The sequence below is a fragment of the Phyllostomus discolor genome, chromosome 11 (assembly GCF_004126475.2).
Source record: "Phyllostomus discolor isolate MPI-MPIP mPhyDis1 chromosome 11, mPhyDis1.pri.v3, whole genome shotgun sequence".
NCBI lineage: Eukaryota > Metazoa > Chordata > Mammalia > Chiroptera > Phyllostomidae > Phyllostomus > Phyllostomus discolor.
This window is the reverse complement of record NC_040913.2, coordinates 61,402,049-61,428,136: the sequence shown is the minus strand read 5'-3', so window position 1 is coordinate 61,428,136 and position 26,088 is coordinate 61,402,049. Positions and strand designations below refer to the sequence as shown.

The 26,088-nt window shown below is 36.5% G+C and overlaps 1 protein-coding gene across 3 annotated transcripts; it reads left to right on the top strand.

Moving 5' to 3' along the window:
* Positions 1-1,902: 1,902 nt before the first annotated feature.
* ARGLU1 (arginine and glutamate rich 1) lies at positions 1,903-25,604 on the top strand. 3 transcript variants are annotated; one of them, XM_028526729.1, is made up of 4 exons: positions 1,903-2,502; positions 9,852-10,077; positions 12,357-12,440; positions 24,750-25,604. In XM_028526729.1, the coding sequence occupies exons 1-4, from the start codon at positions 2,156-2,158 to the stop codon at positions 24,912-24,914; spliced, it is 822 nt and encodes a 273-aa protein (XP_028382530.1). In that variant the 5' UTR covers positions 1,903-2,155; the 3' UTR covers positions 24,915-25,604. The 3 variants fall into 3 exon arrangements, 1 of the variants encoding a protein (XP_028382530.1); XR_004899918.1 differs by having other exon boundaries at positions 1,910-2,502; positions 11,872-12,440; XR_003685558.2 differs by lacking the exon at positions 24,750-25,604 and having other exon boundaries at positions 1,910-2,502; positions 9,852-11,929; positions 12,357-12,411.
* Positions 25,605-26,088: the final 484 nt, after the last annotated feature.

Genomic DNA, 26,088 nt, shown 5'->3' with positions numbered 1-26,088 from the left:
ATTGAATAGTACTCCCCTCAAAAATTCATGTGACCTAATTGGAAATAGGGTCTTTGCAGTTGTTATTAAGTTAACAGAGGTCATACTGGATTATGTTGGGTCCTAATTTAATTATTTGCATCCCAGAAAAAGAGGACAGACACATGGTAAATACCACGTGAAGACAGAGACTAGAATGGAAGCCATGGAATGTCCAGAAATGCCAAGGATTGTTAGCAACCACCAGAAGCTAAGAGAGAGGCATGGAACAGATTCTTCCTCAGAGCCTGTTAAAGAACCAACCTTGCTGACATCTTGATTTTGAACTTCTGGACCCTAGAACTCTAAGATACGCTATTTTACAACATCAGTTTGAAGTCCTCTAGGAAACCAATATACCATCTAATTGGAAAAACTGTCTTTATTATTTGATGGGCATCATTCAAACATGTGAGTATAAATGTATGTAAGTGTATATGCACAACATATACAATAGGTTGACCAAAAGATTTCCAGTATAATGGGATGATTCTACACATTCTAATTGTTTTTTTATCCTCATCCAAGGATACTTCTTCATTGCTTTTAGGGAAAGAGGAATGAAGAGGCAGAGGAAGAGAGAGATATATTGACATGAGAGAGGAACATCCATCAGCTGCCACCATAGGCACATCCCAGTGGGGGACAGAACCCAAAACTTGGGGGTGTGCCCTGCCTGGGATGGAACCCTCAACACTTCAGTTTACGGCATGACGCCTCAACGGAGCTACACCGGCCAGGGCAACATTCTAAATTATTAAATGTTATTTTAGTTCAATGTATCTGAAGAAAAAGACTAGATTATTCTTCTACTACACTGATTATTTTGCTATTTCTGTGCTAATACCTTTGTGTCTAATTTTTTTTTTACAGGGCAAACATTACTCTTTCAAGGTTTTCTTGATAATTCACAACTATGTGATCGTCTACATAAAACTTAAAATTATTTAGTTAGTTGTAACTCATCCCCAAGAGAATTTGGGACTCTGATGGAAATTGTGCCAATTTTGTAATTTAATTTGGGAAGGACTGGCACATTTTTGATACTGAGTTTTCACCCAAAAAATGGGCATGTGTTTTTGATTAACTCAGGTCTTGTTTTTGCCTTTCAACAAATGTTGAGAGATTTCATTATCAGGGTCTTGTAACTTGTTAGATTTGATTCCGAAGTATTTTATTGTTTTTGTTGCCTTATGGAGAAAATGTTTTTATTTCACTTTTAAAAGGTCATTGTTTGTTTAGGGCAGTGACAGTTTGTTGTACCATATAGGGTTATACCATTGCTGGTTAGGGGTTGGTGGGCTACTGGTTATCTGAATAGATTTTGCACACTCCTGCTCTGCCACCTTCTAGGTGTGGGACCTTGGCAACTTTAACTTCTGGACTTCGGAGCAACCATCCCTAAAATGAGAATTAAACACCAGTTAATAAATGACAGCATTTAGTACAACGCTTGATACCTGAAGGCCTGTATTAAACATAGGCTTCCACTTATCAAAGCCTACTTTATCTCTTGTAAAACTTACGAAAATCTATCTCAGAAAGCAAGGTAATCTCCACTGTTTAAATGAGGAAGCTAGGCTTAATAAGCACGTGATCCGCTCAGGCTCACTCTGATGTAACTTAGGTCTGCCTGACAAAACCAGCTTGCGCAGCAACATGATCTCGTTCGCACCAAAACGTAATAGGTTCGTTCTCACAGTGCTGGCATCTTACCACAAAGTTAAAGTGCACTACAACATAAGCGAGGGACTTCGGCTCTGAGTGTAGCGTTGGGGGGGAGCGGGGGCAGGCGGAAAAAACCGAGCGGACTCGGATCTGCTCGCCTCGTTCTCGACAAAAATCGTCAGAGGGCGGGGCTCGCGCGGCGGCGCTGTTCGTGCGAGGCATTGTGGGAAGGGCGGCCGGTGCAGTCCTGGCTGCCATCTTAGCGATCTTTGCTGGTGCGGCCTTGTCTTTGCAGGCGGCCTTCGTTGCGGCTGTCCACTTCGCTGAGTGACAGAAAGTCAGCTGGCTGACAGTTTTCCTTACACCAGCTTCAACAAGACGGCCAACCTGTGTCTGGAGGCGCGGGTGAGAGTTTCCAGGAGCGTGCGGGGCCCGAGGCCAGCGGTTAGCCACAGCGTCGCCCGGAAGGATGGGCCGGTCTCGGAGCCGGAGCTCGTCCCGCTCCAAACACACGAAGAGCAGCAAACACAACAAGAAGCGGAGCCGGTCTCGATCGCGGTCCCGAGATAAGGAGCGCGTGCGGAAGCGCTCCAAATCCCGGGAAAGTAAACGGAATCGGCGGCGTGAGTCGCGGTCCCGCTCGCGCTCCACCAACACGGCCGTGTCCCGGCGCGAGCGGGACCGGGAGCGCGCCTCGTCCCCGCCCGACCGCATCGACATCTTCGGGCGCACGGTGAGCAAGCGCAGCAGCCTGGACGAGAAGCAGAAGCGAGAAGAAGAGGAGAAGAAAGCAGAGTTCGAGCGGCAGCGAAAAATGTGAGCGCCCGCGGGGGAGGGGCGGAAACCGGGTTGTGAGCTTGGGCGCGGGGAGTGGGAAATGGGGGTTCTGGGTTAGTGGGGGCTCGAGAGGGAGGTTGGAGGGTCGCTGGAACCCGCCAGAGAGCATCCAGAACTGGCTTGTGGAAAGGCTGCGGCCGTACACACCTACGAATTGGGTGGGGGAGGAAATTAGTGGGGTTTGAGCAGGAAAACCTTAGAGGGAGAAAGCGATTTTGGCGCGAGAGGGGTAGAGTGTGCCGGAAGTAGCGGGTGGAGTTCGCGGTGGGGTTCGAGAGTGGCGTTGCCCGGAGGACGAGGGATAAGCCACCGTGAAGACGTGTTTGGAGAACACTTGCAGTACCTCTGGAGGAGAGCGAAGAGAAGTTAACCCTTGGTATGCAAATTGCATTTGCCAAGAGCATTCTTGTACTGCAGTTTAAATTTGGGACTGGGCTTCCCCGGAATAAGACACTTTTAGGTGGTCCAACAATACAACCCTCCAAAATGAATTTTTCTTTAATGTATTCCTGTTTAAAATGTCACGGACGCTTTTCTTTTCTTGGACCTAGTCGTGGTGTAAAAACAATGCACACCTTAAGTGTACAGTAGGATAAAATCTGATGCTTGAATTCACCGGATTAACCACCATACCAAAGTCTACCCTTTTTTACTACTTTTTAACTTTGACTTCTATTATTCTGTAGCAAACTTTGGTGTAAACTTGATATTTGCTTCCGCTTATAGTGTACTGGCTGTTTAGAAAACACTTGAATATTTGAGTTCATTTTTGCATTGCTTACGCTCAGAATTTTTATGTAAGAAAACTTATTATCACACACTGTTTGGGTAAAATGTATCTCTCCTGTATCTTTTTATACAAGAGTAGGTGTAAATAATCCCACACTAATGAACTTTTGGTTTTAAAATGTAGTGTTTAGTTTTGTTTTAAGACCATGGTACTCTACTCTGGACATTCCTTTTCCACAGTTAATGTTGAAAGGTAGTAAAACAGATGTGCTCACTTCCCTTATTTGACTAGTGATCTTCCTCAGTTCTTCAGTGAATGTTTGTTTAGAGAGGACTCCTGAGACAGGAAAGTTATTGAATATAAAACTTTCCTGAGACAAATTTATGTGTATTGAATTGTCTGGTGGGTTTTAAATTTTCCTGCATTTGGGTTTGTATTATGTAGATTTTTCAGCAGAGTTTGTTTCTAAGAGCATCTACTAAAGAGGAAGGGACTGGAACAGTAGGTAATATTATAGAGGAAGCACTACCTGAACAGGTATTTTGCTGCATTCCTTCAAAGTATGCACAATGCTTTCATCTTTCCTTTATGTCTTAGAACTGTCAGCGATACATATGAAAACTGAGTACACTAAATGTTTTACAACAAATCTTGATTATATAGAATTCGGTTATTTGGTCTGGAACAAGAATAACCGTCAAGATGTAGCTCTCAAATATCAGCAGATGGAACATTTTAAAAAATTAACCTATCTCATAATTAGTGTGAAAAAGACCTTCAAAGAAACTTTCCATTCACTAGAAAGCTAAGATTTGTAGGAAAAGTGAAAGGAAACCTGGTATGCTAAGAATAATTGGAACTATTTAGCTAGCTACACATAAATAACAGAAGAAATCCAGGGATAAAAATCAGAAAATAGAGCAGGTATGTAGTTCCAAGTTGACAGGAGAAGTAAACTACCATTAGCATTTATGAAGGAAGAAAGGGGCAGAGCTAGCAACCACCTGTAAACTGAATTTGTGGGTACCATGAAGTAGACACTACTTTATATGGTCTAAAATCTTAGAAATAATGCAAAGGACACAAGGGAAAGACCTATGTTTTGGAGGCATGGGAGTGGGCAAAAGTTGTCTGTCTGTAAATCCCTATTGGTTAGTTCACACAACTAACCAATTTATTGCTCAGTTTATTGAGCATTTAGTGTGCCATGCACTCTGTTAGGTGCTGTTAATATAAAGATGACTGACCCCTGTCCAAGATCTTTTTCTACCTTGAAGATAGATATGTAGGTAGGTGCAAATAGTGGTGTGGTAAATTCATTGGTGGTGATGTGACTGTAGACAGGAAGCATCTTGGATGGGTAAACACTAGTTTTCTTAAGGAATGAGTGGCAAATAAAATAGATTGTCAGGCTAGGTGTAGGGGGTTCCCTGTGGACAAAAGGAAAAATAAAGGGAGGGGGACAGAATGGTCTAGTGTAGACTAAAAGGGTGAATGTTAAGTTAAAGTGATGGAGTTACTGGAGAGATAAAGTAGAGGCTGGGAATCATGAGAAGGGTTGTATGCTATATTAAGGAGCTTTGATTTCATCCTAAAAACTGGAAAGGCTTTCAGCATGAAACTGGCATGGGACTTCTTAAAAACATAGATTCTATTCCTGTACAGGATAGAACCTAGTCCACACAGGAGTAGTGAGGGAGCAGTTGTTGAAATGGAAAAGGGCAGAAATAGGTAACATTTAGAACCAATAAAATTGGATGTGAAACATAAGGACAGAAAGCATTAATAATACTGACTCTCGTTTATATTGTGGTTATTTCAACTCAGCCACCAAATATTTAAGTAACTACTGTGTCTCAGACATTGCTTAAAATGTCAGAAACCCAGTGGAGATGGGAGAGGGAAAAATCAAAGCCTGACCCTTGCACTGTAGGTACGCACTGATTTTTAGACGTAGTGGTTTTACCCTAGGTTGATATAGGGAACAGATAAGGGTGAAACCTTAAGAATAGAATGATCCAGGGAGAATGGATGGAGAAGAGCAGTTGGTTCAATAGACTGAAAGAACTTTAGGGAAAGTTTGTATTTACAGTTGGATGGAAGAAGACAAGCAGAAGGTAGAAGCTGAGAATGGGTACCACAAGAAAATGTAGTGAGTGTCAAGTGTACCTTCAAGAAGTCCATCCAGTATGAGATGGAGAGAGACAGCAAAATTAGAATCTTCTGTTGGGTTTAACGAATTAAAAAAAAAATTCTGTGGTAAGTTTGGAAACCAGATTGCTTGCCACTTAACCATTCTGAGGCCCTGTATAGGTCACCTGCCTGTGAGCTTGATTTTTTACTTGTGAAATGGAGAGACCTGTCTTACTTATTGTGAAGATTAGAAATAGTGTATTTAAAGTTTGAAGACAATGCTTGTATAATGGACCTCAATAAATAATGTTATTTAATATAACTTATGTAAATGCAGTCAGATTAAGCCTGATGAATATAAGAAGTGATCTTACAAGTTGCAATCTTAATGCAGTAAAGGGCAGACCTTAAAATTTTTAAAATTTGTTTTTCCATTTTTGCATAGCTAATTCACATGGTTAAATTCAGTTCAGAACCTCTACCTCTCCCGCCTGTGTCCCAGCAATTTAGTGTGGTTCCCTCTCTCTTGTGTGTATCCTTATCATTTCCATGTGTAATTTTTTGAGATGCTGTATATTAACTGTTGAAAAAGTGGACAGCTGAAAATGAAGCAAATCAGAAAATGTTAATGGCATAGTAACTTAATGTAGCCTGTGATACCCAGATTGAAGTATGCTTAGTGTTTAACTGTATGACAGATTGAGGGTCTTCTAAGTTAGAATATATAAACTGACCCTGGAGATCTGTATAGGGTTTATTCAAAGACTACTCAAAGAGCTTGTTGTGAGAGCAAAGAGTACCATTTACGAGCAGATTTAGTAGATGAAACTATGTGTTTTGGGGAGGTTAGACATCTAGCTAGTGTTGATAAGAATTTTATACATTTTGAAATAATTATTTTGATATTTAAATCTTTGTGTATATCTTTGCCTCTCACATTCACCCTGGAGAAACAATGAAGGGTAGTATAGTGCTTAAAGACCATCGGCTTTGGAATCTCCCCAGGTAGAGTCACCTCTCAGCAACATGAATGAGGTGGACCCCAGTGAGCCAACTGCTTAGCCTGAGGAACTATCAAAGGTGTAAATGATGACATGGTGTATAAAGTTGTTGGCAGAGTATTTAGTATCTGTTCAGTACTTACTAAATGCTGTTTGCTAATATTTTTTAAAGCAATTCCTAGAAGGAAGCTCCTAGGGTTGAGTTCATACATTTTAAAAGAATATTGTTGCAAGCTGCTCTGTACAAAGTCATTCTGTCCTTTACCAGTGCTGTTTTGTCATTGCTGCTTTGTTTTAATAGTTGCCATTTTAAAATTGATTTTCACTAGTGTTTTTAAAACTACTGAGAGCATGGAGAAAATGGAGACCTCCTGTTACACCATTTCCATTGAAAAACTTGAAGATTTTAATCCAACCTTTTAGTCAGTGGCATGAAATCTTGGCAAGGGAATAGATTCAACAGAAGAGTCTGAGGAAAAGATTAGAGAGATAAAAGAACTTCTAGAGACAGACACCTACACGGAAGTTTTAGGGCGTGGATAGTCAGTGGTAGTAGATGATACATATTTTGTAAGATACCAAGTTTTTGTTTTGTTTTGTTTTTTAAGAAAGTTCCTGTGCCTCTTATAAAAAATCAGCCTAATAGCTGCTTTATCATTCATTGGGATAAATTTGTGATCAATAGAAATTAACTAATGCTTAACAGTTGTACGTGTGCCCATTGGTTTTCTGAATTTAGTATGTGTGGGGAGGGGAATTGAAACAATATTTAACTTTTCAACACTGGATCTAAAAATTGATTTAAAATTTTTTTTCTGATTTACAGGAGTAGCAATTATAACCTCACCAAGAATAACAACAATAAAAATTATATTCTTGGTAATACTTGTAGGGTAACAGTTCTTTTGTGGGGCTGTGACCTTGCCTGTCTCTCAGCAGGACACATAAGCAAGGCATAAGCATAGTCCTCCAGGAACAAAGGAAGATAAGCAGTCTTGTGAGAAACTCCAGTAGGCCATTTCTCATCCTCCCTATTCAGTTGAGCTTGAGACTTTCCACTTGCCCTCCCCTCTAGATATAAAACTGCTGACCTATAGTTAGAATTGACTTCTTAGCAGCAGAGCAACCCACCACTGCTTGTACTGTCTGACATTGGTATCCATCAGTGGGAACAGAGACATGGGGAGCTAATACCATGCTGACCTGGCTTTGTGCTGTAAGTGATAAACTAAATTTATTTAGGCTCCTTTTCTCCTTGCTTGCTTGCTTACATACTTATTGTGGAAATGTGGCCCTATTAGCCATTGTGCTTATTGCTGTTGCTTAGGGATTGGTTGACAAAAACCCTGAATATGTATCAGGTCGTTTTGACCTAAGTTAATTTGGCAACTTTTCTGCTGGTAAGCTAACCTAAAGCCTTATCCCATTTTTTTCCCTTTTTTTTTTTTTTTTTTTTTTTTTGCTTTATATGAAAAATGATAATTGGAACTTTGATATTTAGGAGTTGAGCTGTATCATTTTTGAAATTTTAAAATAAAGTTTCTTGGGTTTCTGTACATTTACTAATTTCATAAGAACCAAGTAGCAAAATGTGTGGGTGTATATACTTCTAAAATTCTGTGTTAGGAAACTTTTCAACTTAATGCAAAAGAACAGAGTAGATGGGCATATAGTGCCTATATACCCATCATTCTGGTTCAGCAGTTGTTAGTCTTACTTGTTTTATCTTTTGTTTTTATTTTTTTCTGGATAAAATTTTTCTATAGGAAATGTAGTTTAATTTCCATTGAAATTACTGCCTGATTTCCTTTAGATATTCCTGGCTATTTTTAGTGTTGGGGTAGGTATCTGTTCTCTTACTGAGGTGCTATAAAGGCTTTTCAAAAGGACACTAATGCTGTATTTTGTTGGAAGTTTAAAAGGAATAAAAGAAAAGAGTTATAGGTACAGCCTGTTAGGCTTTAGTATATTTTTTAAGTAAAAATTGCTAATGTAATGGTGGGGAGGAATTACTAAGAAACAAACAAGCAGCAGTCCTGACTGGTAATGGCCTGCAAATCAAAGGGTCGCCAGTTCAGTTCCCAGTCTAGGGCCTGTGCCTGGGTTGTGGGCAGGTCCCTAGTGGGGGGGCACATGAAAGGGATCCACACGTTGGTGTTTCTTTCCTTCTTTCTCCCTCATTTCTCCTATGTTTAAAAGAAATAAATTATCTAAAAAGTGAGAGAAATAAGCAATAGTCTTCTTCTAGGTATTGTAGATATGTAGAAACTAAGAAGTTATGCTTGCTCAAATAGCTACTGTCTCCTTGACAAAAAAAAATGCAGAGTCTAAATGCAGAAATTGACATAAATTGGAATGTGAAAAATATACTGGTGTTAGGATGGTATTACTGTGAATAAGTAACAAGAGTTGAAAATGAAAGCACTAGTTTGGGAATAGAATCACCCCCCAAAATACCAATAGGATTGAAGTGAATTGGGTGTTTAATGGTCACTTAGAAACTATAAAGTCTTCATTAAACAGAAAGAAACCAGTGAAATTAATTTTAATATATTTCCCATCTCTCTCAAAATGAGGTCTTTTGTATTTTAACCTTTAGGTCAAACTAGACCACATGTGAGGCTATCATTGGATGCCAGTGGTATAAAACTTGCAAGGTTTCCTCTATAATGATGTGATCATTGACAGTATTTTCAGTGCAGAATTTTACTTTGATTAAAAGTAAAATTGTTGGCTCATAATATCCAAATGGTATTAAATAATTAAAGCATGCTTCATTGGGCTTTTTAATAGAACTGATGACAAATACATTTTTTTGCCCACTTTTCCATCTCTGGAAGGCCTTTTAATTGAAAATTAGTTAACAAAAGAAAAGGTACAATAAAGTGTATAGAGTTGAGAACCTGAATAAAATGGTCTTTATGTTCACTAAAAGCTACATAGCTGCTGCCTTAGCAGTCAGAATCTCTTTTAGTCTATATTTATTCTGATTTTGCTTGAGGGGGAAAAAGAGGGAGAATGACTTTTGCTGGTCTGAATTGCTTGCTACATAATGGTTGTTCCTGATTTTCTGTAGCTCAACCCTTATTTAGACTGGGTGGATTGGCAGATGAGCAAATTCGTGTATTTCCGGTTTGTCTTTTGGTTGTAAAGTTGATAACAAAAGTGGATTTCCTATTTCAGATTTGCTGTACATTTCTAAAAAGCTGATGAATTAAGCTGTTTATATATAGTAGTTTTTTGTGTTCAGAAAATGAAAGGGGAAAAATCATGGTTTTATATTTGAATTTCTACATCACTTAACATCTTGGCATCTATTATTTCCTTGAATGTTACATGAAATTGAATTGTAAAATCAGAGAAACCTATAATCAGGCTCAATGTTTTATAGGTTTATAACTAGTTTTAATTTTTAGGTTTATTCCTTATTTTATCTAAGTCATTTTTTCCACTGTATTTGCTAGCCGGCAGCAGGAAATTGAAGAAAAGCTCATCGAGGAAGAAACAGCACGAAGAGTGGAAGAATTGGTAGCAAAAAGGGTAGAGGAAGAATTAGAGAAAAGGAAGGATGAAATCGAGCGAGAAGTTCTTCGAAGGGTGGAGGAAGCCAAACGCATCATGGAAAAGCAGTTGCTCGAAGAACTCGAGCGACAGAGACAAGCTGAGCTTGCAGCACAAAAAGCCAGAGAGGTAACGCTCGGTCGTTTGGAAAGTAGAGACAGTCCATGGCAAAACTTTCAGTGTCGGGTGTGCCTCCTGCTCAGTTCAGAAAGAGATGGAATACAGACTAATTCCTTTCTCATCTAAACTTAACATTGCTGCGAAAGTTAATTTTTTAGCCTATTCAGAAGTGCTGACTGATATTTAAAAGTTATTTTCATAAAACGTATTCAAGGAAACTTTGATTTAATGGAACTGGCTTACATGTTTGAGAAGTGTTTGAAACTTTTGCCATGGCTGCAGGACTTACATTCTTTTTTGGGAGGGTGGGGGGACACAGGGAGTGGTAAAGGTAAAAGGTTAAAATCCACCTGTGGTTATGTATTCTTTTCTGTTTATCACTCTTATCACCTAGACTGTGAGAGGCTTTTTGCCTTCAGTCAGATTAAAAAGAGCAGGGCCTAATATTGAGTGATGAGAGCACCTGCTTTTGATAAATAGGTTTTCTTGCTCTTTTTCCTTCTTTTATCCCTAACCCCTTACCCCAAATTCTGCTTCGACACAATGGACTAATTCTAGCATTTTGATCATAAGGCCCTCCATTTTCTTAATGTGTTTCAAAGAATCTTTTTAGGAAAAAATGTCCAGATTATTCATCCACTTTTTAGTATCTACTAACAACTCCTTTTTTTCTCTAGAGAGTTATGAAGGAACAGGTTGTCCTTGTCTGGAGTCAAGCTAAACACATGATTTGTTTTTATCAGCAGCTGGAGCAGAAGTTGAAAATGTCTTTCTGTGAAACAGTAATTTGCTACTGAAGCTTTATGGCTTATTTGCACTGATTACTCCAGGATCCTAAAACTTGTTAAAAAATCACTAAAACACTCAAGGCAAATTACTTTACAGCACTGGGTGTCCCTCAACATAGTTTGCATAATGAATGTGAATTCAATTGGTGTGTGCTACAGGGAATCCTGTAGATATATTTTCTTGAATTTAAATATCTGACCCAAAATATATGCTTATTGTCATTTTTATTTTTAGTCTTGGCATTATTGTGGACAAGTTGATGCTAATCTCTGTTTTCCAGTTAGTTTAGCTTTTCAAATGTATTTTCTCTTTGCTGTCTTTAACTAGATACACATGTCTGGTGGATATCACCAACTGTATACAATTGAATGTATGAAACTTGTATCTGTGCTTTGAATTATGAGGATATTTTTGGAGTAATGGTGCTGTCTTGTAGCGAGTTATTAATCATAGGAAGATTTTTTTCTCTTCATGTGCTTTTTGTTTCATATTAACAATTTTTTTTTTTACACGGACACAACCCTCTGACAGTCTTTCCAAATATTAAAATCATTTGACTATGTATGCTGTGATCTGAACACTGCCCAAACCATCAAGCAATCTTCATATAGTTTGCATTATAAAGTCTCATAAATTCTCCAAGAAAAAAATAAATTACAGAATTTTATTTCCTGACTATGCACCCACTGGATTCCTGAATTTCAATTCAGACTGTAGATGACAAGATAAGCTGCCTTTAGAAATTGTCAACATCTGAATGTTAAGTCCATTTTCCCCCATGGAAGAAGCCCTTAGTTCCATGAAGTATGGATTACCATTTGTATTTTTCACTAACAGTAAATGTATTTTTCTTATTAATTGTTTGCCTTAGGAATGATGAATTACATTTTTTGTTCCTTCTTACCATAAACATCTGCATTCCTCAGCTCAGCCTTCCTTGTATGTTGTTTCTTTATAAATGGTTGAGCTGCTGATGCAGGTATTGCCAAGCTAACAGTACAAATCATTTTAAAGAGGAAGCTGGCGTGTATGGCAGCCGAGGAGCACACTCTGCAGGACACTGGACAAGACAGTAAATATTCAACTTTTAATGCTGATTAAAGGAGTATAGGTAAAGAATACGTAGGTATACATAATTGGTGAGACAAATATTCACTTTATTTATATTTTATATTATTTTTTTAATTTGGTAAATACTATTCCAGTTTTGTAGTTGTCCTTGTTGATTTGTGTGATATTAAAGTATTAGTAATAATTGCCAGGAACCTATCAATTAGGGAGGGTTTAGTCGGTTGCTGTTTGGACTGGGAGGGATGATTGAAATTTAGGGTTAGAAACAAATTTTAGTGGCTGCACAGTTTATCATTTGTCAGACAGAAGGTAGCTATAAAGCTACCCTGTAAGTCAGATCAAAAAAGTGCAGAGGAAGATTAGTAAATATTTATCAATAAAAATAAGCATTTTATTTTTCTAACATCTTAACATGTCCTCCCCTTTAGGAGGAAGAACGTGCAAAACGTGAGGAGCTAGAGCGAATACTGGAAGAGAATAACCGAAAAATTGCAGAAGCACAAGCCAAACTGGTATGTATAAAGTATACATGAATAATTCTTTGTGTTCTTTTTTCAAATTTTGCAGAATGATTGTGTTCTCTGTAATTGTTAGTTTTCTGGGTAGTTTTAAGAGATATGAGGTAAAAGTGGAATCGTTCACTAGATTTTAGCTACTGTGTTCCAAATTACTTTATTTGGGGGACAGGCCAGATATTCTAATGAGTCTGAAGATAATTTCAAAATTTGCAGTTGATTAAAACAGATTTCCTGGGGGAAATTGTACGATATTCATTCCCAGTTTTTTCTATTCCTACCTTATTCACACTTCTATACCTAAAAAAAGAAGTGGAAAGAAGAGCTTGAAAGTATTTAAATCAACTAATAAGCAGCATTTCACTCTGCTTAGTTGCCTTGTTACCAGTTACTACACAGAATAGCATATAGTTCATAATAAATGTACCAGACTGTAAATTCTTTTTCCTGTTCCAAGTTTATAATCTAACAAATACAAAGACTTAATTAATTATAACATGATATAGAGATGGAAAAGGTGATACAGAGCAATTTTTTAAAAAAACAGAGAAAGCTACAAGGAAGAAGAAAACTAGAATTAAAAGGCTGTGGATATGATCAATCTAAAAAACAAAAATGTGTGTGTTGATGCCTAGGGACTTCTTGCCCTTTTTATATTCCTCTAGTAGTTTTTTTGTTTATTCTCATGGACCATAAAAATAAGATTTTCTGTGTGTAATTACTGGGGAAAAGGTCAGCAAGTATATCACAGAGCAGTGCTTCCCAAGTGGTGGTAATTGGCCAGGTTTTGTTTTATATTGTAATTTCAATTTGTCTCAGACTTCTACTTTTGGAAAATACCGTTAAGGTGAAATATTAGGAAAATAATCCCTTTTGGTTTTTAGACTGTCACTGGACCATGGGCCCTTAAACTAGCACACAGTGGTTCTTGAACATTTGAATTTAACCTAATAGATTGGTGACACTATTCTGGCTTCATGTTACTGATAAAACGTGGGTACAAAGGTATCTTTAGGAGAAAGAACTTTGAATTTGATAAGTTTTGGTAATTTTTGGACATAATAATTTGCTTCTTGTGTTCAGTTCAGCAAGTTGAAAGCATAAGAAATTGTTGATGTTGGAGAAAAGTTTTGTCTGGTTTTATGTGCTTTCAAGGAACAAGTATCCTTTGTTGAGTAGAAGATAAAAAAAGCTAATTGTATAAAGATGCAAGGCACATGCTAAAGTTTCTTTCATTTTTGTTGTCCTTTTCCTCTCAGTTTTTTGAGCACAGCTCTTTATAATCTTTATACATTCATTAAGAAATATTACATGGAACATATTGAAAGCTTCATTAAAATAATATTTAAGAAAGGAATATAATAGTGTTGGAGGCAGCATGGGACTTTCTTGGGTATGTCAATAGTACTAGTTTATCTTGTTGAACCAACAGTTCTGTTCGCTTCATGACATGATAAATGTGCTGGAAATGTAGAACTGTTTGTTCTGTATAAAAAAAAAAAAGGGGATGCTTTTTAGCTTCTAGAAAGCAAGGAAGACAGATTGGCCATTCTTAACTATTCACATAATCTGTGTTGAGAAACTAATGTTTTAAAAAACAATTTGGAGATTAAAAATAGACAAGGCATTAAGTTCTCTTAATGCATTTAATGTATTAATTATCAAGACAAGGACAACTCCAAGAAGGTTGACTAATGATATGGAAATACTTAGTAAATGGTATGGACTGTGCGAGATAATTGACAGTTACCCTGTGAGAGACATGCCTTAGCTGAATCTGGATAGATCATTAGAAGTTGAATTTAGGGTGAGGCCAAGAGGATGAGGAAATGAATTAGGTCAAAGGCCTTTCCAGAAGTAGAATTAAAATAAAGGCAAGAATGTGTGGGATCTCTCAGGCTAGTGGAAAAAGTAGTAGTAGTAGTAGTAGTAGTAGTAGTAGTAGTAGTAGTAGTAAGTAGCAAACCAACTGTATGTGTAGTAAGAAATAGTAGAATGGGAGGTGAGGTTTTGAAAGCAGTTTAAAGACAGGTTAATCTGCCTGTCTTAAGATAGCAGAGAAGAAAGTATCCTGGGGAAGATTTCTAAAAGGGAAGCCCATCTCACTAATAGGGTGAAAAAGATTTGAGAGATTTGAAAGAGGTACACATAAGTAAGAATGAAAAGGAGCTATAATAATTTCATGAAAGTATCTCTCAGCCTCAATAGGAAAGCAATGAAATGCTTCCCCTTTCTTTTTCTCTAATACTAAATACCAAATTAGAAATGGCTTTTTTTTTTTTTTTTTTTTTGTATCAGATGTTGGCAAAGATATGGGCATCCTGGGAGTTTGAATGGATATGCCCATTTTAGAAAATGACAGTATCAGGAAACTTAAATTCTGCTTCTAAGAATGTATCTTGTGGAAGCTGAACCAGATAAAAATAAGTTTACAAAGATGCTCTCCACAATATTATTTGGAATTTTGAAAATTACTCAGGTTTTACATAAATTATAACATGCACAGTGGGTTTTCTGTAGTCAGAAAATATTTGCTAATACAGAGGAGAAATAGCTAAATACAGTATTATCCTAATTCCAAGAATATGTTTGCACATTTTATAGACAGGGGAATATGCCATAGTGCTAAGAATAATCTCTAATTGGCAGACTTATATGTAACTTTATTCTAGTTTCTACATTTTCTATAAGTAAAAATATTAGTAAAGAAAATATATTTAAACCATACTTAGACCAATTTTTTTTAAGTTTTATTGATTGATTTTTAGAGAGAGAGGAAGGGAGAGGAGAAATACTGATTTGTTGTTCCACTTATTTATTGGTTGATTTTTGTATGTTCCCTGACCAGGGATAGAACCTGCAACCCTGGTGTATGGGGCAGTGCCGTAACCCAAGGGTCCCCACTCCCTCCACCCCTTAGAGTGGTCTGTTAGAAACCAGAAACCTAAACCAGAGCAGAGAGCAAGCGAAGCTTCCTGGCATTACTGCCTGAGCTCCACCTCCTGTCTCCCCTCCACCCATCCCTGGTGCCAAAAAGGTTAGGGACCACTGCTCTATCCAATTGAACTACTGGGTCAAGACTCGGGACTAACTTTTTTAGTACATCCTTGTGTCAAAAGTTCAAAGATTGGTCCCAGTAATTAGCTTAGCCACACAGGCTATCTCTTGTATGAAAATCATGTTAAGTGCTGTAGACTAAAGGTAATTTTAGCTCATTTCAATTTCAAAGTGTTTATCAAGATATTTGATAATATCTGTGCATAAGGAAGCAAAAACTATTAACAGACACAAAATCAAATAATCCAAATGTGGCTTGGCTTGGCTTGGCTTGGCTTTTTTGTCAGATTGGGTCCTGGTTCTTGGGTGAGTGCTGGTAATGCACAAGTATCTTCAAATAATTAGGAAACTTTTAAGTTTTCTTTTCCACGTTTTTTTTTTATGATGTACGTGACAAAAGCCCAGATATTATGTATATGATTCTTATTTAGAAAGGGAAACAGACTAAGAAAGGTGATAGATGTTGATAGGGAATAAAATGTTCTAAAAGGTTGTCACTAGCAAAAAGGACTGTCACACCATCCCCTGGTCAAAATGCCAGGATATGTAACCTGGTTAATTACTTCACATGTAAACACCTAAACTGTAATAAGTCAGGCCAACAATTTCTAGTGAATTGTAAACATGCTGATAAGAAAGAAAAAAATCCATTTTAACGTGGGGAGGGGGGAGACATTCTTTTAAGCTTTAAAATATGTGCAAATTAAAAGTCCTGGGTTTGCAGATTGTTTTGTGTAATATTGAAATAGTTTCCCCCTTACCAAATAGGGAGATTAGCCATGTTCATTGTGCTTTTAACACATTTGACCTCACTAGTTTGAGAGATGAAAAAAAAAAAAAAGAGTACCATACATGGAAAGTATTCACATATTTAAATTTAAAGTAAACCAGATAACACTTTGCAATGAAGAGACACTTCTGAAAAGACTTCGTAGCAAAACGTAAGCAAGAATTTTTTAAATGAATTTATACAGTAAGCTGAAAAGTGACCCCCATACCCTATGTCCTAATCCCTGGAACTTGTGAATGTTAATTTATATTGCCCTCCAATAAAGGGTCTTTGCAAATGTGATTTAACTTAAGGATTTTGAGATGAGGTTATTTATCCCAGATTATCTTCTATGCCCTAATTGCCATTATACATATTTAGAGGGCTACAGAAGAGTTTACCATACAACCCACAGGAAAAGCTAAAAACCGCAGAGAGAGATTTGAAGATTCTGGCCTTGAGGATTGGTGTGATGTAGCCAGAAGTCAAGAAATTCTAGCAGCCACCAGGAGCTAAAAGACACAAGGAACAAACTGCTCTAAAGCCTCCAGAAGGAGAAAGGCCCTCCTGACACCTTGACTTGGGTTCAGTGATACTGATGTCTAACTTCTCTTCTCCAGAATAATTTTGTGTTTTCAGCTACCTAGTTTGTGGTAATTTATTACTTAAAAAATGTGCAATTGGTTTTGGAATTAGACATTAGATAGAATCTGGAAGAATTTAGAAGCAATCATATAATAGAAAACATCTAGACTTCTTTTAAAAGCTTCTTAGGTAGAAATGCAGATTTCAAAGGCAGTTCTGGTTAGGATTCAGAAGCAGATGAACATGTTACTGGAAACTGGAGGGGAAGAGGTCCTTGTTATGTAGTGGGAGAAAACCAAGCTGAATTGTGTCCTACGGTTGTGTGAAAGTCAGAACTTTAAGTGATGAACTTGCATATGTAGCTGAAGATATTTCCCAAGTGTTAAAGGTGAAATCTGGTTTGTACTTGGTATTTATAGTAAAATTTGATAAGAGATAAATTGAGGAAAGAACTGGTAAGTAAAAAGCAATGAGCACTGAATGTTTGGGAAGTTTTTCAGTCTATCTGGATTACAAAAAAAAAAAGCTAAATTAGGAGACTCATTGTTAGAAAAACTTGCTCTGGAAAGAGGGCCTAGGGTATATGCCTGGAAAACCTTTTGCCGTTGCTGGAGAGATTATGCGTGTGATCATGAAGAGATTATGCAGTCATTTTAGCAAAAGCCAGGATTAGATGAGATTATCCAGAAAAGCTTTGAAGGAGCCTCTGCTCTAATGGTATACATAGGGGACCCACAGTGTTTTTGAGTCTTAATGTCAGCAGAAGAAATACTGCCAACTTGGACTGAAAGAAACAGAGAGAATACATAATGATGAAAGGTTGTCAAGATTCCCAACAGACTCCACTCATGTAGGAAAAGGTGATATGAGGACACAACAGAGAGAATTGAAGGTACTGGCCTGAAAGATTTGAGTGATGCTTCTACAAGCCAAGGAACCCTGGCAGCTGGAAGAGGCAAGGAACAGATTCTCTCTTAGAGCCTTCAGAAGGAGTGTGGCTTAGTCAGCATCTTGAGTTTGTTCCAGTGTAATGATTTCTGATTTCTTGCCTTCAGAATAAATTTTTGTTCTTTTAGGCTATTCGATTTGTGGAAATTTGTTACAGCAGTTACAGGAAACTAACATGGTTGGAAAAAGAATGGGGCATTTATAGAAGAGGGAGCATATATCAGTTGAGACAGCACAGTTCTTATGATAGCTAATTAATGTTATATATACAATTTTAGTAGCATGGCACAAAATGTAAATATCAATTAAGTATTTTAACTTGAAATAGTGGGAAAGTTAAGTAAGGATTTTCGATCAGTGAGAGGATTATCCCTAGTTGATAAGATATGAAGCTGATTTAAGATTCTGTTAGTGTATTCTGGGCAACTGTTCAAAAAACTTTTTGAACATTATTATATTGACATTGTAGGGTGGCTTGAAAAACAGACTGGAAACAAGGAAGTCTCTAAGGCAATGAAAACATAGGAGCTTGAATTGGTAATGTGGAAGTAGAACACTGTAAAGAGAAAAGATACACTTGTTGAGTGATAGGGTGTATAGAAGGAGGAAGAGGAGGAAAAGAGAAGGGAAAGAAAGTTTGTTGTAGTAACTGGGGAAGACCTCCTGATGTAATCATGTTAACAGTTGAGGATCACGAGACATTTAAGGAAAACTTCCACAAACGGGGAATAATGACCAAGACAAAAGAACTGACCTGAAAGAACAGGCAGAAGTTACTAACAGGATATTAAAGAACCACATCTAGATGAGTACAGATTTTTTGTGAAATTTTAATAGATGAGTGCTAAAATCCTGAAGGTATCAGACTTCTCTCCTAAATTCTGGAGTGCAGTGATTTTGTGCATAACATTCCATATCAAGCTCAGTTCAGTTTCTTCTTGAAGCAGTTGTCTCCACTTTAAATAATACAGAATCTCAAGAAATGTTACCTAATGTTGAAGCTTCAGAAATATATTTAAGGTTATAAAGGTAACACAAGGGGAACTAAAATAAATTGAGAGGAAAGGGGCTAGAAAGATTGGATTGGGTTGGAGTATGAATAATTTCCATGGACCTGAGAGGTAGGAATTATTTTATTCCTTATTTTTTTAGCCTTTTAAATGAATAACTTCAGAAAATTTTACTAATATATAGTTTACTAAGGGTCAGAACTAATTACATCAAATTTCATTTTAATGCTTTTTTATTGTTTACCTAAAGTGGGCTGTGTGTATTAGTTGTTATGGAGGGGATGATGAATTGAAAAAATAATTGCAAGTGGTAAAAGGAAATAGGGTATATGTCTTGGGAGGTTGAAATGCAGAAATCCCATGTTTCTGAGTAGAGTGGCACGATTCCTAGATACAGCATTTTCTCGTTCTTTCTCATACAGTTTATTACAACAAATATTTCTATCTGGATTTTTTTGGTAAAATTTTATGTTTCAAGTAGGGAGTAGTAGGTTTTTAATATCCATGTTTGCTGAAGAGACTGCTACAAAGAACTACCTTAATTCAAAAACTATAATCAGTGTAAGAATACTTAGGATAGTTTTTTAAAGGCAGTCGGACCTCTAAGGAAATAAAGGAGGTTGGGACAAAAGATAAAGGGAAGGGTAAGTAGGCCCTACTATAATGGTATGTTTTGCCTTTGTGTATTTCATCTCACTGATTTTTGGAGTGGGGTGTAGGGTTGAAAGCCATCTTTGTGAAACAGAACAGGGTCCTGGGTATAATTACTCCAGTATTGTGAGTTGAGCGTTCTCTTTGGCCTTCTTGATGCCCACCATTCAGTTCTTATATTATTCAGGCATATACACATGCACTTACCTCTTCCTTGCCACATTGGGAATAATGTTATCTTTTGCATAAATTTGAAATGAGTAGGGAGGAACAATATATATTCTCCAGCTAGTGGGGCCATCAGGAAGGAAACAGCAAGTCAGACATATACTGCAGGGGGATGATAGGGTTTAGAAGAATGCCAAACAAATAAGGGGTAGAGTCTACCACACAGATGGATAGGCAGAAAGTAATTTTTTCATCATGTGAGAGCCACTATATTAAAATGAGAGATGGCTTTGGTTCTTACTAAAGTAGTCTAATTTTTTTGTTAATTTGGTTTTTTGCCAAGGTATAATTGAATAATATTTGTGCTTAATTTAAAGCTATAATAGAACAAAATACAAATATTTATACATAAAAACAGGATATTTGCTGGTTCATTTTATTTATAAAAGTTATTCCATTATCAAGTACTTGTAAGATACTATATGAATGAGAATGTGTTTAACACTGGGGATTCCACTGTTATCTATAGTCAGAGAGAGATTAAGTTCCCCCACTACATACATACGTACTTTTATTTCTTACATTTGCAGGCCTAAATGAAACAAACTTTTATTCTTTTTATCCAATCTAAAGGTAATTTCAGTTCCATAGCATTAGTATTTTTTTGTTTATGAAGGAAGTTACTTTAAAAATCTTGTTTTTAATTTTTGACTAGGTAATGAATTACATGATTCAGTTTTTTTTTTCTAGAAAAATAAGTAATGAAATCCCTCTGTCTGTTTCCCCATCCACCCACTTCCCATTCCCATTTCTAAAAGGCATATTCAGTTATGTTTTGTTTTTCCAGAGTTTGCAATGCATAGTTAGGCAGATACAAATACACATTTTTATTTTTCCCTTTTTACACAAAAGTAGCATACATTTGGTACTTTGCTCTCCTCACTTGACAGTGAAACTTGGAGATTTTTCTGTTTTAGTATATAGGGGATCCCTTTTCTTTCTTTCTTCCTTTCTTTCTCTCTTTGTAGCTACACAGTATTTTGTTTTATAGATCTTTAGTTTATTGATAGTTTCATTTTGGTGAATATTAGGGCTTTTCCGTCTTTAGAAACTATGCTTGCAGTAAATAACCTTGTACAATTTTTCATGTGTGCAAGTTCACTTATAGAAATAATTTCAGAAACTTAGATTGCTGGGTAAAAGTATTATGAAGATGCAATTTTAGTACCTACTGCCGAAATACTCTTCATAAAGTAACATTTGGTTTTACCTTTGAATTTCTGTCAATATAATAAGGTTAAAAATGCTATATAATTAAATTTCTCTGATGGGTTGAGGTTGTGATGATGTTCAAACCCTGTATTCCCCAAGGTTCTAATCTGCCTTCCTAGGGGCTGAATTAGAACCTTAGGGAAAAGTGAGTCTGGGTGTTGTTGGTAAGAGTTCCCAAGCTCATGTACACACACAAAGAGTCTTTACTGTACTTTGATTCATTTATACATGCCAATCCCTTAACTCAAATGTGTGATGATTTACTAAAACTTTGGGTAAAGTAATTGGAATATGATTTCACTAGAAGATCAGAAGCAGATAATTCTTTTTGTTGTAAATATCAGTGAAAGTCTAAGCAAGAGAGTGGTGATTTGAAATGGATTTTGGTGTAAGATTTCAATAGGAGGAAAATGGCATGAGCAAAGGAGGGAGAGGGAGGCAAGATAGAAAAGATAATTTAAAAGAGAATAGTAGAAACAAAGTTGGAGCCAGATTATAGAAAGTCCTAAATAGTATGCTAATTTAGGAAATAAAGCCATATTTTGAGCACATTGAAAATCATTGGAAGTTTGAGGGCGTGAGAGAGTAATGCTTTGTAAGAGATGTACCTTGACCTGGTGTGGTAGCAATGAAAATGGAAAAGAAACTTCAAATGAAAGAACATAATAGAAGAATCAACAAACTTGAAGACTATTTGGTGGTGTCATGGAAAGAGGGAGGAGACAAAAAGCTATAGAATGTGGATGGCAGCAGAGAAGATACAAAGGACATACATTTTAGTGTTAGGCTAGAGGAATTTACATCTTGACCATGTTCAATATTGAAGGTATCCAGAGCTTTCCCTGGTGGGTTTTCATTAACCCACTAGAAATGCAGTTTAGGAAAAAGATCTGAGTAGGAAGAGATAATTTGTGTGTGTGTGTGTGTTACATTTTCCACCTTATAAGACTACGAAGACCTAGAAATACATGAAAATCTACTTTTTCCATCTTGCCTACCCATCAGATTCCCACTATTTTATTTTTTTAATTTATTGATTTTAGAGAGAGAGGAAGACATAAATTTGTCGTTCCACTTATTTATGCATTCACTGGTTTCTTTTATTGTATTTTTTCCATTACCGTTTATGCCACCCTTACCCTCTCTCTTTCACTCAACCCCTCACACACAATGACCATAGTGTTGTCCATTTTCGTGAGTTCTTTTTTTTTCTTTTTTGCTCAATCTCTCCATAACCCCGTAACTTCATAAATTTATGCCCAGAGTTGTCAGCCTGCTCTCTGTCTATGAGTATGTGTCTATTTTGTCTGTTAGTCAGTTTGTTCATTAGCTTTCACATGAGTGCAATCATACAGTACTTTTCTTTCTCTGACTGACTTATTTCACTTAGCATAATGTTCTCCAGATCTTCCCATACTGTCATAAAGGGTAAAGTTTTCTTTTTTATAGTCCGGTAGTATTCCATTGTGTAAATGTACCATGGCTATTTTATCCATTCATTTACTGATGGATAGATACTTGGGCTGCTTCCAAGTCTTGGTTCTTGGCTCTTGTAAATAATGCTGCAGTGAACACAGGGATGCATATATTCTTTCTTTTCTTTTTTTAAAAAAATTTTTAAATTAATTTTTAGAGAGGGAGAGAAACATCAGTGTGTGGTTGCCTCTCGTGCACTCCCTACTGGGGATATGGCCTGCAATTTAGGCCTGTGCCCTGACTGGGAATTGAACCAGGGGCCCTTTGGTTCACAGGCTGGCACTCAGTCCACTGAGCCACACCATCCAAGGCCATATATTCTTTCAAATTCATGTTTTGGGTTTCTTCGGATAAATTTCTTAGAAGTGGAATTGCTGGATCTGGCAAGGGAAACAAAAGAAAACATAAATGGGACAACATTAAACTAAAAAGTTTTTGCATAGCAAAGAAAAACCATCAACAAAATGAAAAGACAACACACTGAATGGCAGAACATACTCACTGATACATCTAAAAAGGGGTTAATACCCAAAATTTATAAAGAACTTAAAAACTCAACACCAAAAAAAAGTTCAATTAAAAAATGGGCAAAGGACCTGAATAGACACTTTTTCAAAGAGAACATGCAGATGGCCAATAAACGTATGAAAAAAATGCTCAGTGTCATTAATCATCAGAGAAATGCAAATTAAAATCATAATGAAATACCACCTAACACCTGTCAAAATGGCTATCATCAGTAAATCAAGCAACAGGTGTTGGTGAAGATGTGGAGAAAGGGGAACCCTAATGCACTGTTGGTGGGAATGCGAATTGGTGCAGCCACTGTGGAAAGCAGTGTGGAGTTACTTCAAAAAATTAAAAATCACTGGTTGGTACTTGAATGTGCTGTGACCAGATATTTAAACCACAGCCTTGGTGTATCGAGATGACACTAACCAACCAGCTGGCCAGGGTCCCACTGTTTTTAATTCTGATATTCTTCCTCTTTAACCTGTATTACCGTGGATTTGCCCCTACTTCCTTATCTTTCACCTTTTAGTCTATAGCCATCAACACCACCACTCCATCTGAAAGCAAAAAGTAGGAAAAACCTGTTTGTTCATTATGTATGTAAAAGTTGGGCTTTTTTCTACCCATAAGACAAAATTTAAATGTTTTATGTTGTATGCTGAGTCCATTACCTGTCAGTGGAGACAAATAGGAGACTCAAGTTGAAATAAACAGAAGAATAGAGAAAGGTCACTAAACATATGTTAGTTTTTGACCATGCGAAAAATAACTAGTAGAATTAGTGAAGATGGAAATAATGTCTTTTTAATATTTGAGTTTGGTAATAGAAAGGCATTCAAAGGATGCAGTGAATGTTTTAAGATCAGAGCTGGGGGGGAAGAGGACAGCTCATTGATAATGAGATTAAAAATTCAAGAATTCAAGGGTTTGAGCAAGTTCTCTCTTCCTTGGCACTATTAACATTTGAGGTTAGATATTTGGAGGTGGGGGGTTGTCCTGTGCATTATTGTAGGGTATCCAGCAGCATTCATGTCCTCTATCTCCCAGATGGCTGGACCCATTCCCCTAGTTGTGATAATCAAAATTGCCACCGCACATTTGCCTAACGTCCCCTGGGAGACAGTAGTAGAGTTGCACCTGGTTGTGATTTAAGGAAGTGGGCATGATATCTTGGGGAATCAAGGAGAGACTTGATGAGGAAGAGATGATGAGAATGGCTTCTATTTTCTTGGTAAAGAGGGGAAATCTATAGAACTCTGTAAGGAAGTTGGTTGCTTAAGACTGAAGGAGTTAAATTCACTTCAGGAGTTAATTATATGAGTCCTTTTGAAATTTGATAGAATTTTATAGTCAGGCAAGTCAAAAAAGTTTCCTAATTTCTCTCCAAAGAAAGAAGTCTGTGGTATTTCTTGGTTTTATATTAACAGTATAATGTAGTTTCAGTAGGGTGAGGATATTTTCTGTAATTTTTTATGCCTTGCTAATTACAAATCTAGCTATCATAATTGTAGATAAAATACTCTGAATAAATCTGTTCCTTGGTTTGTAGTTGACAATCTGTTAATCTGATAGTACTGAAGGTATCTGTAAAAAAGATAACAGGACAAAATGTATACTGATTTCAAGACATGATTTGTAGAAATTTCTATTTTCAAAATGTGTAAGTGCTTTTTCTATAACCTTATATTTTTGCTAATTTCTCAGTATTTTTTCTTCTCAGTTTTGTGTACTTTTAGGCCAAGTTTTATTAAACATACTATTGTATGTGCCTATTGATTATGAATTCTCACCTGATTTCCCAAGTATTACTAATAAAAGACATGAATTCATAAAAATTTCTACTTTTTTAAATTCCAGGCTGAAGAACAGTTGAGAATTGTTGAAGAACAAAGAAAGATTCATGAGGAAAGGATGAAACTAGAACAAGAGCGACAACGTCAACAAAAAGAAGAACAAAAAATTATCTTGGGCAAGGGGAAGTCCAGGCCCAAACTGTCCTTCTCATTAAAAACCCAGGATTAAATTGCAAACTGAACTTTTTACAAAGAAAAATGGAAAAACTTTGTATTGTAGCTTCATGTTGAAGTGTTTTTTTTTTGTTTGTTGTTTTTTTTTTTGTTTTGTTTTGCTTTTTTTTTGTTTTTTTTTAATTTGGAAAATCTGGAAAGTTAGCTTGTTCTAATAGGGGCTATGCTCTGCAATTCCTTTTCTTTCCCCTTCCTTCCATTAAGTCAAATCCTTATCAGATCATTGTTGTCTTCTAAAAGTGATATATTTTTCACCTGTTTGAATTCCGTGTTAGTGGTCTGGAAAAGAGCAGATCATTTTATAAAGTATGGATGGTCTGATAAGGTTTTTACTGACCCCACAGACTTCGGAGTTATACTCTGTTTATTACATCATAATGCTGGTTTTGCTGACTTTTTGTTTTTTTATATATTTATAAAAAAAGAAAAAGTTGGTAATTGCATTGGAAGCTCCCGGGGTGTTACTGAACCTTTGTGGTATATTGTTAAATCAGTGTCCTCATGATACTGTTGCTCTTGATGTTCCTGATACAGGTAAGGAAACAGTTGGTCAGCTCTAATACAAAATATATACAATTCAGTATTGTCTCTGTTCAATTTGTTTTTATTTCATTGACAAACTCAAACCAGCATTCCCCATTGTGTAAATAAATGATTTTGCTGAATAAAGTAAGTCTTAAATTCATATGTTGAAGCAATTTTTTTTAAGTTCTGTTAAGTCTTAAAGAGGGTGGTTTACTTTTTGATGGTCAACAATTTATAAATCCTAGAACTATGTGATATATATATATATCTTCTCATTTATACTTTTAACATAGGATTTATATGTGTATTAAATATACCTGTGAGTTAGTATTTAATGGCTATTTTTACAAATACTCATTTACGCTGATGCAGTAATTATAACATCAGTATTATCTTGAAGAAAGACTAAGCACCCAGAAAAAGATTTAAATTCTCAATCCTGTACCTCTGTTTTAGGATATAAATATTATCACCATAAATAATACTTAACAAAGACTATAGAAAACTGTTTCTAAAATTCATAGAATCTTAGTGGGCCATCAGAAAGAACTTAGCTTTGTACTTTCACAAAAGGCTGAGGTAGTTGAATCATCTTCAGTGTAGAGTACTTGCACGTTTATTTTGGGGACATTTAAACTTAAAAC

Bases quoted from the DNA above. Each gene is read 5' to 3' on its own strand.
- ARGLU1 (XM_028526729.1), top strand. From the start codon at position 2,156: ATGGGCCGGTCTCGGAGCCGGAGCTCGTCCCGCTCCAAACACACGAAG. The intron at 2,503-9,851 runs GTGAGCGCCCGC...TGTATTTGCTAG, and splicing joins TTCGAGCGGCAGCGAAAAAT to CCGGCAGCAGGAAATTGAAG. The intron at 12,441-24,749 runs GTATGTATAAAG...TTTAAATTCCAG, and splicing joins CAGAAGCACAAGCCAAACTG to GCTGAAGAACAGTTGAGAAT.